Consider the following 17373-nt stretch of genomic DNA (forward strand, 5'->3'; position numbering starts at 1 on the left):
AAAAAACTGCCATGCTTCGTGTATTCTTCTTATTAGACCTAGCATTGTTAACAAGAGGATTGCAGCTGAATCGACTCAAACTAGACATTCAATACTCCTCCTGTTCATCAGTAAGCCTTACAAACCACGATGCATCTGCAAATGTACCACTGTTCTTATACTGATACTCACCACTTCAGATCAGAAACTTAAGATTTGCTGCTCTTATGTTTTGCTTTGGAACCACATATATAACTATGAACCACCTTTTAAATATTAACTGCTTTTACAGACTAATTCAATACCATTTAGAAAAATCACATGCTGCTTAGAATATCCAGTAGCACATATTGTAATAGAGAAGTAATCAGTTGTGTGCATTGTATGTGGTCCTAATTTTATGACTGATTGGTGTAAATAGGTGCCAACACTAAACCTTATTGATATATTTTGTCATTTGAGGAAGCCATCTAAATGATTAGCATTATAAAACATATCTTGCCTTCTATAACAAAAAATAAAAAGTTTTCACACCTCCATAGAAGAAAAGTACATCTTGGAAGACACCTAATTCATAGAAAGCAGATTACTTCCTGGAAAATTCTTAACCTCATTCTAGAAAATGTGTCAAATTTCCCAGGAAAGCATCAAAGGAATATGTTGTAATTTCTATGTAAATTTATCTAACACATAAAAAAAGCACCTGCTAACACTATCTGTAAGATCTGCAAAAAAAAATAAAAAAAACAACTGAAACATTAACCTCAAGAAAGAATGAAATAAATTTTACATTTACCCATGAAAATTCAAAAGCTTTACTTTCTACAGAAGCTGAGGTGAAGCAGAGATTGATGGGGGTGCACCTGACCTGTTGTATTATACATTTTATGATAAAATTAGTGATTGGCAGATTAAAATACATTTGTTTTTTTATTAGTTAAGTCTTCTGTTTCTAATAGAGTTTGAGACAGAATATATTTAGCGAATAACATTTTTAACAGTCAGTGAAGGGAATAATTGTATTGCTTTTTAACATTTATGATGTAATATTCATCCTTACCACTAGATGTCCGTGTTCACTTAAATGATGCGGCCAGGAATAAAATTTCTCCCCTTTTTCCATCTTTGAGAGCGTCATAAAGTTACACGTTATAGTTCAATTCAAAGCTAAACTGCTTTAATATTTCTGAAAATTTTATAGCACATTTACTGAGTGTGATAAAGAAATATATTTTATTCTCTTTTTAAAGGATTGATTTGGATTGATTACAACTGATATTTGTTTTAAAAGAAAGATTACTTTGTTCATATGCTGCGGTTGTTTTCTTCTAGCCATGCACAAACGAAAAAAAAAACGTATGATGAATTGAATTTAAAGATAATACTTTCATTTTCGTGTTCTGTGTCATTCTTAATCATTCCATTACATCTAAAAAAAAAAAAAAAAAAAAAAAAAAAAAAAAAAAAAAAAAGCTTCCTTTTTGGTGAGTTTAAATCAAACCATCTTGCCAAGTTGCCTGAAGTCATACAATCCCATTCTGAATAGTGAAGATAAAGTGAGTTTATGTTGTGAAATTATGTTCATCTGCATTATGAGCTTTCTGTTTCTGTTTCTGTTTAAGACAGAAATTATATTTCCCTAAGAGTGCCCTCAAGTGGCTGGATAATATTTAGTAGAATATTTAGCAACAGTGGGATACAATGTCTAACTATCAATAATTTTGTTAATCTAATGTTGGATAGGATTTATGTACTAAAATAGTCATTTCAGGGCTGAATAAAAGCTCAGATCAACCTTTATCAGCCTTATCATTCTTTGAAAGGAGCAAATTAATAATCTTAAATAAGCCTACAGAGAGAAACATAGAAATTGATCAGACATTTAGAAAAGGTACTGCAAAGAACAATTAAACCATAGTTATCAAAAATGTGTTATTCATTATTCGTTATTCCGATGTTAAAAGCCTATTTAAATTGTATATTATATAATTTTAGGGTAGCATTATGTGGATTATTATTCACATCAAATGTTTGAAAACTTTTGTGCTTTAAAGAAAAAGTTTTGGGAAGTGATCATCTGATTTTAAATATCTAAAAAGGATCTAGAGAAGCTGAGAAGTTACAGCTTTGCAAGTCAGGAAAATGTAGTAAATTATGATAAAAGATCCACCAGTAAAGTTCCTCATCTCTTTAGGCTGCATCACACAGATGGGTCTGTTGCACACTTCTCCCCCTCTTCTGTCTGTTTGATCTGAACTGGGACAACAATCTCGTTGCTCGGGTTGTTGAGAGGTGTGCCAGAGACAGGAGTCTCCACGTATAGGACTCCATCAGACAGCGCTGAACTGATGTGCTGCAAATCTGCCCCCTGTGGCAACCTTTAATGAAGATAAATAGATACATAACACAGTAAGCAAATATATCAAATGTTTTTTAAGGTTAAGCTGTTAAAGTAATCTTCATCTAAGAATATATCGATATACAGACAGAAAGTCATTGTATCAATGCTGCAGAATCTACCTCTTTCACTCTGTGGGTTGCTTACTCCCTCCCTTGTTCTCAAAATTACAAAAGTTATGTAGTACGGTCTGATTTTTTACATTGGTTTAATTTTTTTCAGACAACTTACTTGTATTTACGACTGAAGCACCTTTTAACCACTCCATGCTCATCCTGCCTTTCTTCATGAGTTCCTTGACAACAAACATTTTTTTTTTTTTTTTATAGAATGTTAGCACACAAAATCCTCAAAAATACAAAATATTTTGTTGCATATTTGCTCCATTTCCACATACTTGTAACTGTAAATCCATTAAGAACAAGGTGCCTTACCTGATATCTGTAAGTACCCATCCTTGGTTGTGATCATTATCTCTTCTGGTAAGAAGCGATGGACATCTAGAGAAATTTTCCAGCTATTCTGATCAGTTTGCATCTCTGACACACCAGTTGTTAGTTGTGTCGATTTCTTTTTGTCCTGCTCATCGCGCGGCTGGCTGATAAACGGAGGCAGAAGTGGGGACTGTGTGAATCCCGGCCAAGAGACGGATGCTAGCCTCTTTTTTGCCCAGTCAAGCCAGTCGAGGTCACTGGGCTCCAGGAAAGGAGGGAGCCCGAAATCTTGAGCAAAGATACGGCTTGGCTGGGTCCAGTTCGGGAAAGATTCCCAGGCCACATCTCTGCGGAAGATGGGCCGGGATAAAAGTTTGTTTTGCTCATCCATGTCCTTAAAAATAAGCTCAGGGACAAAGAACAGGGGTGTTTGAAGTGAAACTCCTTTTGCTCCCCGATGAGACCAACAAGTGTAGGAACTGAATCACTGAACCACAGAGCAGCTGTAGGTTATTGCTCACATGTAACAACAAGTGAGGAGGACGTCCGAGGAAGAAACTACTCTGCAGTGCTGGGTACACACACTTTATATATGCGGCTGATTAAATGTATCACTTGCACAGTAGAAGATGTGATGTAAGACATGAGAATGGCTTGATATACGATGAGTAAGTGATGGCCCTCTGTTGCCCCGGGACATAGAGAGGACAATGCTAATCATTCGTATTTATAACTCTTGACTCTTACTGTTATGACTCTGGAAGCAGCAAGCAGCAAGCAGCCTGTTTATTCAGCTCTGGCCTCTGCAGTCTTGTCACATACTGGTGCTCTTTGTCCACAGAAACCACTGCAGTCTGTTATGTGAGGGAACAGCAGCTCATTTAAAGTCGCACAGTTAACAAGGGAGTTACTTCCAGTCACCACACTTAAGACTGAACTAAAAGGGCAAAACAAAATGATCTCATTGTAAATAGGTAAGAAGAAGGAAACCCAAACACAGGCACAAGATGTGCTTACAGCTCAGACAATGTGATGGATGGAGGGAATGGTGAATTCAGGTATCGGTGAGGAATTTCACAGCTGCATCTTTGTTGATGACGAGTTGTTTAAGTAATGAAGCAACTATCTGCTGGTTATATCATGCCTTTCGAGAGGGAGGTTTTCTCAGTTATGTTCAAATATAAAATCAGATAAAATGTGAGTATTTATCTGCTAAACAAATTCAGTAAAGCAACATGCAGAATTTTAGATTTATTATATTGTTTAATATATATAAGTTTGTGTCCTGTTGTTTGTTTAAGACAAAACACTGCAGTACGAGCTATCTTTTTGAATGCATAAGTTATTTAATATTTATGTTTGTGAACTATACAGAACGCAGGACTTTAACAGTTAAAAGTTATTTTTCAAGTTTAGGGAAGTGTTTTGTTTCCTGGCACAAATAGCAACTCATGCTGTTAGGTGATTGAGGGAAAAGGCCTTATCTTTCCACTATACACATCTCTTTTGGTGTTTTGTGTTTTTTTGGCTCTAGTTAAATAGTCAGATTACCGTTTTTTTTTTTTTAAACCCACAAAGCTAATACATGATATAGAGACAGCTTTAGATATTGTCAGAGCTGCTAACAAGGGGGGAAATTAAAGCAAAGATAGCTCAAAAATTTTATTTAAATAATTCAGTCAGATGTATGAAAGGTTTGTTATAAAGGATCACATCATCAGCGTACAATATCTTTCCTCTAATAATCTATGTTGAAAAAGTTTTGTTTCAACATATGAACGATGACCAGCCCCTTTGCTGTCTCCCACGGATGCTTCTACGTGTGTTCTAGAGATGTTTTCATGACATCCCTATAAATGCAAGCTGCGGAAGAACCACAGTGCTGGTATTATTGGATCCTAATGTAAAAGTTATTATTGATCACTCTTTTTTATTTGAGTTCAGTATTTCTGGTAGAGGACTGGACTACTTTAAATCCTTCTTGAAGGTTAACGACTTATTTGTGCAGTGGGAAATTTTACATCAGAAGCCACTAAAATTACATATGGCGTTCCCCAAGGGTCGATCTTAGGGCCCCCTGCTATCCAAATGCTTCTGCTAACTCATTTACTAATAAGCAAAAACATAAGACACTTTAATCACGCAGATTACACACAGCTATACATTACAATGTCATCAGGTGACTATGACACATTAAAGAATTCAACACAAGTAAATGCCAAAATATTCTTGAGTTGAAACTATTTACAACTGGAATGGAAGTTTTTGGACCAAAAGAAGAATGTTCAAATGTTTGTGCAATGCTTCACTTATTACAACTGGGAACCATCAATCAGGCTTTCCTGAGGTAGTGATGGACTCATACCTGAAGAGTCGAAGGCACATGATGACAGTAAAAAGTCAGCTTTCCATCAACTACAGAACATCTCAAGGATGAAAGGACGGATGTCTCAGCATACCCTTGAAAAAATAATCAATGCACTCATCTTTATTAAAATGTGTTACTGGAAAGGTGTTTCACAGGTCTGTTTATAAAGTTGATCAAACAGCTGTAGATTCTGCCCCCCTCCTCAAAATAACAAAGAAAAGTCATTACACTAGCTCACTGTTTCTCAGAAAATATACCAAATCTCAATCTGAAAAACTCACAAGAAGATAAAAGACAATTAGGAGAAATGTATTGATACAATTACTTTGTCTTTGGCACTCAGACCTCGGCAGGATACATGGCGTTTAATTTTGATAGATATGCATGAACAGGAGCAAAGAATAGGGCTTCTCCCCCCCCAGGCCTGAAACTGGTGGTGGAGTGGAGATAGATGAAGTTGGTCAGTCTGTAGATTGCTGATTAGCCAGACAGTATACTGAGCTTTATGTGGAGATCCAGTGGACTGCATGAGCTGATACTAGAGCTTCACTCTGGGACCTGGAAGATGGAAGTCCGGTTGGATAACACAGGTTGAGAGAACCTGTCCATGATGAGCAAGCATGAAGCCACAGTGGAGAGGAAAAACTCCCCGTTAGGAGGAAACCTACAGCAGAACCAGGCTCAACAGGGTGGTCTTCTTCCGGAACGGTTAAGATGAGACAGGGAACGCAGTAAGAGTCCAAGAGAAATGGCACTCTTATGAAGCTTAAGCTACAATGGTGGAGGAGGGGCTGGAGGTGGGTTGAAACTGTGTCATTTCAATTAAGTCAAACAGCGCATCCACCGACTGCGCCTAGAGCAGACAGTGAAGATCAGAGGCCTTTTAAGATGAACTTTGGATGTCGATTGGTTTTCGTGGAGGTGTGGTTCAAAGCTGATTGGCTGTGTCGCAGGTGGATGTAGGAGAGAAATGAGTTTCTTCAGTTAAACCTTTGCCTAGGCTCCATTACAGAATTGCGGTCAATCTATCAAGAGCACACCCAAGTATTATGGCTCATATCTACCACTACGTGTACACACAACGAGAACTAAACATGACCAATCAGCTTTTAGTTCTAACAATGCACTAATCTGGAATAAACTTCTAGAAAATTTTAAAAGCACTGAAACCCTCAGTTTCATTAAATCGAGATTAAAAAACATATTTGTTTAGAGTGGTCTTTGACGGTGCAATCTAAATATGATTAGTTTTTCCTGAAGCTCCCCTTTAATTTTCCTGTGAATAATTCCATTGTTTTCAAAAATTATATTCTTATTTTTTTTCTCTTATACTGCACTTTGAATTGTCATGCAACTGAAACAAACAAGTAAACCTGCCTTGCCTTTCCTCGCCCCTACGTAACCTATATTCATCTCCATGTTTTATGATAATAAACAACCCCCAAGGCCTAAAAAAGACTAATTGCTTTGCAGGAAAATCCATAGATGATTGCTGTGTGTTGTTTTAATGTGTGGATCCTGTTTTGATGACAAAAAGCAGATCAAACAGACATGAAGCAGCTTTATTGTCAAGGTGCATAGAATATTTCAAGTGTACAAGTTCTACAAGTAGTTACACAAATCCAACAATCCAAAGTCCACTCAAATCATTAACACCTCAGTCCACACATTGTGCTAATCATCTAAATGAGCAGCTGTATTAACTCTGAGTTCAACACTGAAAAGCTTTACTAAAGTAGCTTTATGATCAATAAATTTATTTTTTCTTTTTAAACAAAGCTATTTATACGTAGAGAAAAACATCTATGATACAAAAATACAGACCTTAGTGCAAGACAACATTAGCTGTTATCATTCTTTTGCAGGTGTTTTAAAAAAAAACAATACACAGGCCTACAATTAAACCTTCCCTTGTATCCTTTGTCTGCCTACTGAAAAAATATCAATACCTTTTATAGCTTCTTACCACAAATGCCTTTATCTGATAAAACAAATGTGTTTATCTTTTATGACCATCACATTTTCAATCATAATAAAAATTCATGTCATCCAGGATTTAAGTTAGGAGTCATTGCTTCTTCTATCTTCCTCTGAATCTTCTTGTTTTCTAAAAGAGAAAGTGATACAAAATAAGAATTATGAATTAGACTTAGACAACTTTTATTGACATTTTGACTCTGTGTATACAAAACAAAAGTTTTTTTAGTACAGCTTTCCAGACAGTAAAAATAAAATTTCCATTCTATACAATGCAGCAGTGATCAAACATAAATAGTGTGGGAGAACAAAAAAAAAAAAAACCCAAAACATGGTGCAATGAACAAGGGAAAAACTAAAAATGATACAAATGATTGATGCACTGGGGGTTTTAAGAAAAATTTAAGTGTATTACCTTTTGTGTTTTCTTAACTGAAGAATAATCAGCGTAAGGATTACAACTAATGTCAGGGCTCCAATGACTGAACCGGCCACTATTCCAGCAATGTTACCTGAAACACAACAAAGATTTACAATATTTTACCAGATGGTCTCTCATAGGGCTGAAAAAAATTATATTAAACACAACAAACATTACCCATCTCCACTTATCAACCATAAAGCCTTTTATTTGTTTCCAGTAAGTGTTGAGAAAAAATAATATATGATAACTGTGTCTAAAGATTTTATGCAGAGGAACCATGGACAAAGTTACAGTAAGACAACTGTGGTTCTCACATTTTTGTAAGATTATGAATGATTTGATTAACTCCCACTCTCAATCCAGCTAATATGCAGGTAGGGTGTCCATAGGATATGCTAATAGGACATTTTAGTCAAACTGAGCTGTTTTCATTTAAAAATCCCATAATAAAGCCCTTTAGCCTGTGAAGCACTCTGTGAAAAGTGCTATACAAATGCATTTTACTTACTTACTTCACACTCAGTATCAAATGAGCCTGAGTAACCCATTTTTTTTTTGTTTCAGAAGCAAACTGCCTAAAAGTCTGGGATGATATTAGTCAGCTTTAATATGATCCAATTTTACATATGCAAACAACCAATCTAAGCCAAATTATATGGGCATTATATCCAGAGATGGGAAGTAACGAAGTACAAATACTTCGTTACTGTACTCAAGTAGATTTTTCTGATATTTTTACTTTACTTCACTAATTATTTTTATGGCGACTTTTTACTTCTACTCCTTACATTTTTACACAAATATCTGTACTTTCTACTCCTTACATTTTAAAAAATTGGCTCGTTACTTTAGTTTTGAATCATTTCAATGGAGTTACCGTCATTATTATTTTTCACGTCATCAATACCAAATTCAATCTAATTGGATGGGAATCTACGTTGCATTTGACGCACCACTACAAGATGAATCGACAGATTCGGCGGTATTCATTGGCGGCAAATCATTGCAGCTTGGTGGCGGTGGCGTTAGCATAGTAGCATGGACGACGAGATGATTGAAAATGAACACAACGGAGATCTAGTCCTATTGGCAGACATCCATTTAAAATGTAGGCAACGGCATGAAAAAAGTGGTTTCTACTTTTACTTTTATACTTTAAGTAAATTTATAAGCCTGTACTTTGTTACTTTTACTTGAGTAAAGAAGTTTAATCAGTACTTCCACTTTTACCAGAGTATTTTTTAACACAAGTATCTGTACTTTTACTTAAGTACGGAAAGTGAGTACTTTTGCCATCTCTGATTATATCCCCAGCACATCAGGATAACTTGTGTGTTAAAATGTTCCAGTTGCATGCTTCAGAGGCCTGAATATACAGTAGCTTCGGGACTCTATGGCTAGCAGCAGAAATTTGATTTGATTGCATTCAGTTTAATTTCAATTCATTCAATACTTTTTGATTGTTATTTTGATTGATAATTTGATTTAATTGAATATTAATCCAATCCACTTTATTTATATAGCATATTTAACAACATAAAATGTGCTTTACATAAAAACAAACAAAAACCCCAACACAAAAAAACTGCAGTAAGAGTTTAAAATTAATAAATAAATTAAAAGGACTCAGAGGACCACACAACAATGGGCTGTTAAAAGCCAAAAAGTAAAAGTGGGTCTTAAGACAAGACTTAAAACAATCCACTGTAGAGGCTGTTTGTATATGGAGGGGCAAAGTCTGGGGCCAACTACCGTACATAAATTGTCCAGGTCCCTGGTTTTATGCCTAAACTTAGGCACTTCTAGATGAAGATGGCGCTCACACCTCAGAGCATGTGCTGGAGAGTTAATCTGGAGGAGGTTGGTAATATATTGAGGAGTCCCTTGTATTTATATTGTATTTATGTCCCTATATTAAAAAAACGCCTATGTATAGTTAGCAATCAGAATATACTGGAAAGGTCCCAGAGTCAGGAATAAAGATATTAGTCATGTTTCTACGATCAATTGTGTGTGTGAAACCCGCTCTACTGCAATGTGATGTGGCAGCCCACAATTTCAAGAATTGTTAAAACTGTAGAAAAACATTTATTTTAAAAGCGCCACTTAAAAATCCACTTGGCTTAGACCAATAATATCTACATAACCACATTTTCAGACGTCTTTTTAAAACACATGATACCTGTATGGTTATTTGTGTGCAAAAGCATTTCACAAACAGTCTTCAGTCTAGGTAAAAAGGAAGCTCTCCAACAAGTTCTACAATTCAGCAGAAATAAAAACAGTTTAAGTCAACTTTAATAACCCTAGTTATAGAAAAAATAAAGCTCATATGCCAGTTCTTCTTTAATTGTATTAGTTTGACCTTTTTCTCTAATTAAACAATAAACTTGCATTAAAATATTTTTTGGTAAGTATTGCATGAGGTGGATACCATGAAATAGCATAAGGCTTTTTTTAAAGACCAAAAATCTTCTGTAGGGGCAAGTAAGCTCTGATACAGATCTAGTCAGGAAATGTAACAAAAATCCTTTGGAGAAATGCAGGAAAGTAGTGATGATTTTTCCCCCAATATTTTTTCAATCAGTTTCTGATTTAAGGAAATCAATCATGGAGACTGCAGACCTTTCATACAAAGCAAACATATTGATTGGAAAAGTACAAATAGTAAAAGAAAATTCAGAATCAAACACATGTATAGACACTGGCTTGTTGATTTATAAAAATCACAGTTTTAATGTTCATTGATTTTTTTATTTTTATTAGTTGTTCATACTGGGAACCACGCAGCTTGGATCTTCTCCGGACCATTTGCCATTGCTCTGGCATGTACGTTCTTCTGATCCTCTAAGCTTGTAGCCTTTATCACAAGAAAACTGCACCTTAGCTCCCTGTGTATAGGTGGTACCCATCTTTTCCCCATTATCAGGTGGTGGGATCCATCCACAAGATATCACTGCAAAAAACAATAACAAACACAGCGACACAAAGTTGAACATAAATGTATAAATCTCCCAGATTCCTTAATAGAAATCATACCAGGCTTCAGATCCTCCACCAGAGAAACGTGACTCTGGAAGGAAACTCTGGTAGCATTTCCAATCACGGGGCTACGTCCTACGAGGATGTCATACCTGCATTAAAATATAAAACATTTATGAAGCAATTCCTAAACATTTAGCCATTAGAAAGAAGTGATTCTTACTTTAAGTAATCAGTATAAACAAGACAGTACAGAACCAGCCAGCTGGCCTAAAGCTCTATAGTTCTTGAAACTACATAAAAAAGGTACCAAATGTAAACTTAGCAAATGAGATCACAGATAGGTGGTTTTACAAAATAACTGATTTTGGTTTTATCTAGGCTGGAGTCACTTTGTGTTTATTGGTCTGTATGGCCAAATTAGTGTTAAATAACAAACAACAAATAACTTTTTTAACAGTGACAGTTTTCAAGGGATTACTCTTTTTTTATGGACTTATGTTATATTTTTATAAGTACTTCATATTTTACCTGGAATAGTTAACTTTCCTATTGCCTTTATTCAATATAAAGTTTTAGAATCTTATTTAATCAAGGATAACAGCTAGTATGAGGGGCTAAGACCAAAGTGGTTTCTGTACTCCAGTTTAGAAACATTTGCAGTGTTTTAAGTTGACAGAGTTTTACAAACCTTTCAAACTGTGTCTTGTTAGCATTTGGTATTTATTACAAGATATTGAATAATAAATAACAACCAAAATTAATAACACAAAAAAGGGGCTTTTGTGTTGGCCCCTCTGAAAGCATGTCTTACTGGTTTCTTGCAGTTTTTACATCGTTGAGATTTTTTTATTTTCTGAAATCCAGCATGAAAATGAGATTCTACCTCTATCCATTTTTAAAATGGAAATTTTTTTCTATGTGATTTGGTCAACCCTTATTTAGGTGTATTATTGGCTCAGAGAGGAATTTCAAAACAACTTGTGGTCATTATGTGAAAAATAGCAAATGTAATATACATTAAAATTGTTTTAGTTGGGCTATGGAGGATTTTCCTAACCAAAATGGACCCCACATTAAAATTTGCCCAGGGCCCACTGCAACCTGTCTCTGCTGTTGTGTTTTAAACAGAATGCCTTTGCTTGTTTCTCCTTCCTACCTACAGAACTGAGATCCCTCTCCGGAGCATATTTCAGCTGCCTGATTGTTCAGTGGATCATCCAGATTTTCAGGAACAGTAAATACTGGAAGAAAACTTGGATCATGTCTTGGAGCAAAGTAGTAGGTGTTCAGAAGATATTCTGAATCATATGTAAACAAAGCAGAGTTGTTCTGTATCGCCCCTGGAGAGAGAAAAATAAATACTTCATTAAAAGTTAAATGCAATAAACTCCCAGTCACTTAACTTAGGGGGAGAAATCATATCGATTGACACAGGATGAAATCTAATAAAAACACTGCAGACATCCTTTTAATTATTGCTTTTTCATGGTGTTTAGGTTCTAGTAATTTAAGTTATGTAATTTCATATATTGGACAAAATAAAACATATAAATGGTGATTTCTTACAGCTCGCCCCAAAGTTGAACAGCTCTTCTGCATCACTGTGATTCTGAAATAGCTTTCCGTTGGGTAGGGCTAGGTCATCATTAGGGTCACCATTCATCTTTCCCAACAATCCAAGAGTGGAGCCTTTAAATTCCTCTGGCAGGAGCACGGTGGTGGTCATAGTTTCTCCCCTATGTCGCACTTCCACCCCAGCTCCAGATGGAAACATTACAGTGACATTTATAGAGGTGGGAGAAAACACGAACACTCCTGCAAAATATTTGTTAAGAAGAGAGAGAAAACAGCAAATGCTGTGCAAAACTGAAATGTTTTTTGGTTTCAAATAAGCGGTCAATTGAATAAAAGAAAAAGACTGTCAGTGATGGTGCCTTTGAAGAGAAAAATGATGGTAACACAGAATTCAAGGGTCCAAAACTAAATTATTCTCTTTTTTTTTACAATAAAACCTTTGATCAAATCAGTGGAATCTCACCTTGTAAATCCATCCAGGTCTGCTCCGCGAAGGAGAGGATTTGCTGATTACGCAGCACTTCAAGGCCATCCTTTCTGATATCAAGCCGCACCTCAATGATGTCTGATGACCCTTCTCTCATAGCTACAGACGTCAGCCTTGTTGCCTTGATCGTCGCTCCTGAATCTAGTGATATCCAAAAAGATAAAAACAAACAGATGTTTATTTGCTTTCCTTACTTTATGATTTACTCTGCATTGTTGGCAAAAGCTTCATATCTCACCCTTCACAGGCTCGGTTCTGCCTTGGACTGTCAGCTGTTTCTCCTCTGATGTGACCAAAGTGTATTCCCCTTTGCCATTGAACGAGTAGCTGACACCATCAAAGGTTATAAAGTGTGGATCTCCAAACACTATAGCTGATATTTAACCAAAACATAAGCATAAACACATTCGAATCATCCCATAAAGGAACCAAAACAAAATGTACCTGAGCTTGGCGACTGGTAGCGCCTGCAGTCACTGGAGGGCCGGTGTTTAAAGTAGTAGTGGCAGTTGTCAGACCAAAGGCAGCAGTAATAGAAGCTGAGAACGTCATAAACCCAGTGGGATTGGCCGGGGATCCGAGGAGGTTTTTTAAATGGAGGTGACCCCCAGTCATGAGCCCGGTCTGGAGTACTACCCCCTATCGAGTCTGCTGTGAGCACCTGAGCGCCTGTGCTGTCATAGCAACACTGCTGTCCTGCAGCATATTTAGGACTGGGGAAATGAAACCCCAGGTAGGGAAAGCTTAGGGTTAGGGTTAGGTAAGTAGGTAAATACTCACTGAGAACCAGAAACCAAAGCATCCATGAACAGAACATGCTCAGATATATGTTGCATTTACTGGGACTCACCTGGCTTTTATCGCTCTTACACAGTGAACACTCCCAGGATGATATGTGCACACACTCCCTTTCTCTATATCACAGCCGTAATCAGTCTGAGGAATGCAGAGGAGATCTAGAGTTAACGACCAAACAGGGATTGAATTTATTCTATATTTCAACAATCACCTGAAGCTCAAAGCTTTAAACCAAATAGGTTTTGTTATTTCACTTGGTAAACTACATATGAAAAGAAATGACACAGTTTTATGGTTTTATAACAACAGAAATAATTTTATGGTTTTAAACCCTGTAGTCTACATGTTACATCAGACAGCCTGTTGCTTGTATAGGGCTCATAAATTCTGTAATTTGATGGGTGCATTTTCTTTACTTTGAACTGGTTGCTATCATAAACAGATCAACTAATTACAGATTCATCTTGACCATAAATTTAAATTCCAACACTTGGATAAATTCACCAGCTCTTTGAACCAGTTTTAAAAAACTCACAATCTGCTCTTGTTGTACCCTTATTTTGTTCAGGTAATATTTAATGTTGCTACCAGTGATTGTACCCTTATCCGAACATCTCATCTTCACCTACATGAAACCTCCCTGTGTCTGCTCTTGCTTGAGCCAGAGTGCATGGGCAGTCGATGACCTCAGTGAGGAAGTTTGGCAGCTCACTTTCCAGTTGATCCCAGGCTAAACACTTATCCAGAGCCCACCCTGATGAGTTTTGTCTGAAACTTTCCTCTAGATGCCAGGCCAGAGCATGATCCTCACTCCATGCAGCTTGGACATTCCTGAATAAAACACATTAAAGTGCAGAACTTACACTAGAGGTCATGGATAATTGTCTTTGACTTCTGAAGTGCAAATGTGAAAAAAATTAACTTGATTCTTGAAGCAGTTTTATTGGAGTATCTGTACTTACCAACTGCCATCAGGGTAGCTGCTTGAGCTGACACGAACAGCACCCAGCTCCCAATTTGAGAAGCCATCCGGGGCTATTTTGGGCAAAAAGCTAAAGGAGCCACTGTTGGGGTGATCTTTGGCAAGGGAATAAAGAAAGTGCCACTCACCCTGCCAGTACTCAGAGTATGGCTCTCCTGTAGAAAAACATTTTCTAATTTAAGTCTTTTCTTAATTGCAATGACCATGTTAAAGATGAAAAAAAATAATAACAATATAAGAGCAAGAGGGATTGAAAACATTTTAAAGCTCTGTAATTCTTTAAGTGAATGAAAATATTTCTTACCTGTCTCTCTGTATCCCCAGAGCTCTAGGTTAACTTTTTCTGCATTAACTAAAGTTGTATTCCACGTCATCTTTAAATCCCCTCCAACGTTAGGGGTTCCATAGTACTGCCACTTTGTTGAATTCACCAAAATAGCTTTAAATCGAGAATCCAACTTGCCAGTGTGAACTGCAGCAGCACATACAGATCGGGCAAAACAAACAAACTTTTAACAGGCAAAGTTTTTATTTGAAATGTTTTGCATTGAGCTGAAGTACCTGAAAGCCAAGATCCTGCCCTGTTGAAGGTGGTACCATTATCTGAGGAGATATGCAAGGAAACCCATCCAGTTTGGTATAACAGTGGGGAAATGCAATGGCCCCTTCCATCTTCATCCACGTACCCTACTGTGTTAGTTTTACTATCAAACCTGCCGATCAGAAGGGAATGATCATATTTTTATTTTTTTTATTTTTTTACTCCAGTTTTAAATTTAAATGAAAATATTTGGGGACAGAAAAATATCCTACCTACAAACAATGTGGGAGCTCTTGTTGAAAGTTGCATCAAGGACAACGAAGTCTGTCCCACCCATTATGGTCCCGGAGCACGGAGAAGTATTTACACAGAACTCTTTGTAGTCAGAGCAGCAGGACCCAAGAGACCCACATGTCGGGTGGCAGGAGCAGGAGACCATTTTCTTCCCACAATTCTCTTCACATGTCTCTCCTTTCCAAAAGAAAAAAGAAAATCTGAGATACATGGCAAATTCACTGTGTTTACAACTAGCCAGTCAGACTGGCTTTGCAGGGTGCTACGTATAAAAAAAAAAGTACATTTTAAACTTAAGTATCAAAGTGGTTTCCATTATTAGAGCTGGAATGTTTTTGGGTGCACAGATTTATAAGACTGCATAGAGTCTGGTCTCTGTGCTAAAAGCATCAAGATTGCACAGGTCCGGACTTTGAACCGCTGACTGGACAAATAACTAATCTAAAACATGATGTGTTCACTAAATGTTAAAGTTTTCTGCCAACAAACATTTGATTGATTATCCAATATTTACCTCCCCAAAATATTGATGTTTAATCTTTAAACCTGATAATTGTAAATCTGTGTAATGACAGCGCACAAAATTCAATTATTCTAACAAATGCTGTAAACTATAAGATGACCTATAACATTGATGGAAGGTTATGTTTTTTATATTGTGTTCTACCTTTTCATTACATTGTTTTTTTCTTATAGACAGAATTCAAATCTATAAAAGCGAAGTGATTAGAACCCATGTACTGTATTTATAGGACCAATATTTATCCTGGACTTGCTGCTATTGCACTTCTGGTTAGACCTAAACTGCATTTTGTTGCCTTGTATCTGTACCTGTGCAATGACAATAAAGTTCAATCTAATCTAATGTAATTACAACAAAATTTATTTTTCTATTTACTTTTTTTATTTCTTTAGATTAGTTATTTCCCTTTTCTTGTCATAATCTTCAAGTCATTTTGTATGTGATGTTCGGTGCAGGATATTCAGTTTAATCAGCTTTTGTAGGTATTGCAGAACAGGAGTTGGTACCATAACTGGCCCCTGACCCAAGCATGTTCAAAGCTCGGTTCATCAGATTTTTTTTTTATTGAAATGTAGAACAAAGGCGTTTAGAAAATGCCTTTTCACCGTATCTGTAGTATCTCTCCAAACATCTTTTACCACCTGCCTTCTTTCCTTTTTTAATCCACATAGGCATTTTTCTTTTACATACATAGATATGTAAAAATGCATCAACATACATAAACCGGATGATGAATAAAGTGCAACTTGCCTAAAATTATATTATGCTTTTTTATGCATACTAAGCACCCAACCATGTAGCCATATTCATTAATCATTCTCATATACATCAAAATGCAAAACTAGTTGTTAACGTTTGGTTAAGTGTCTTGCCAAGAGGCACACTAACAAGAGAAAGTTGAAATGCAATCCACAACTACTTTATCCATAGGGCCACAGTTGCCTCAACCAAAGTGAACCTCAAGTAGTGAAAGATTCCCTGAGCTGTATTCTGATTTCCCAGGTGCAAAAAAATGGTCAAACTTTCATTTAGAGATAAGTCTTTCTTTTTTTAATTCATGAAAACTAAAAGTGTAATAGATATCTAAATCTATTCAGGAAACAACTTTAAGGCATCTTGTAATAAGTATTTACATTTTTTTTTCACCTATGATAACCTAACTTAGAATCAAATAATCTCATCACAAAACTCGAAAGAACTGAATTAAAGACATAATCCTTAACGATACCCATAATGTAGAGGTTACTTGCCTGTTGTTCTGCAGATAAATGAAAGCAGGAAGATAAATATTGCAGTTCTTGATCTTCTCATCCTGACAGAGTTCGATTTTCAGCTCCTCTTTCTACTCTTACAGTATTTGTACCATGCTGTTGCTTCTAAACCTTGGACCTCTGATGACCTATATTTATGCACACTCTTGTTAATCACTAACTATGAATGATCAGAGCAAAATATTCAGCTCCATACTCAAGTGTAATTTTGACCTTCTCCTGTTTTGATAAACTCTAAACCTGTAAAAATGTAAGATAAGCGCTTTGTGTTAGATATGATAATGAAATATGCTGACGTATGCAGAGGAATTTATCTGAAACCAAGAGTAATAAACAC

The 17373-nt window shown here is 36.3% G+C and overlaps 2 protein-coding genes across 3 annotated transcripts; both read right to left on the reverse strand.

Moving 5' to 3' along the window:
- Nucleotides 1–1426: 1426 nt before the first annotated feature.
- Nucleotides 1427–3382, reverse strand: LOC119789000 (heat shock protein beta-1-like). The gene is made up of 3 exons (XM_038293731.1): nucleotides 2812–3382; nucleotides 2609–2672; nucleotides 1427–2357 (listed from the first exon to the last, which is right to left on the reverse strand). Exons 1-3 carry the CDS (start codon nucleotides 3200–3202, stop codon nucleotides 2180–2182), a joined length of 633 nt encoding a protein of 210 aa, XP_038149659.1. The 5' UTR covers nucleotides 3203–3382; the 3' UTR covers nucleotides 1427–2179.
- Nucleotides 3383–6722: 3340 nt separating this feature from the next.
- On the reverse strand, nucleotides 6723–17153 carry LOC119788901 (sushi domain-containing protein 2-like). Of its 2 annotated transcripts, XR_005281517.1 has the most exons (17): nucleotides 17016–17153; nucleotides 15221–15419; nucleotides 14969–15120; nucleotides 14712–14879; nucleotides 14388–14562; nucleotides 14055–14256; nucleotides 13478–13563; nucleotides 13072–13340; nucleotides 12866–13000; nucleotides 12604–12768; nucleotides 12132–12380; nucleotides 11722–11905; nucleotides 10620–10714; nucleotides 10357–10536; nucleotides 7572–7668; nucleotides 7126–7286; nucleotides 6723–7060 (listed from the first exon to the last, which is right to left on the reverse strand). XR_005281517.1 is itself a non-coding variant. In XM_038293585.1 (16 exons), exons 1-16 carry the CDS (start codon nucleotides 17074–17076, stop codon nucleotides 7241–7243), a joined length of 2463 nt encoding a protein of 820 aa, XP_038149513.1. In that variant the 5' UTR covers nucleotides 17077–17153; the 3' UTR covers nucleotides 7072–7240. The 2 variants fall into 2 exon arrangements, 1 of the variants encoding a protein (XP_038149513.1); XM_038293585.1 differs by lacking the exon at nucleotides 6723–7060 and having other exon boundaries at nucleotides 7072–7286.
- Between the last annotated feature and the right edge of the window lie 220 nt (nucleotides 17154–17373).

The sequence above is a fragment of the Cyprinodon tularosa genome, unplaced genomic scaffold (genome assembly GCF_016077235.1).
Source record: "Cyprinodon tularosa strain WSP-4 unplaced genomic scaffold, ASM1607723v1 ctg33, whole genome shotgun sequence".
NCBI lineage: Eukaryota > Metazoa > Chordata > Actinopteri > Cyprinodontiformes > Cyprinodontidae > Cyprinodon > Cyprinodon tularosa.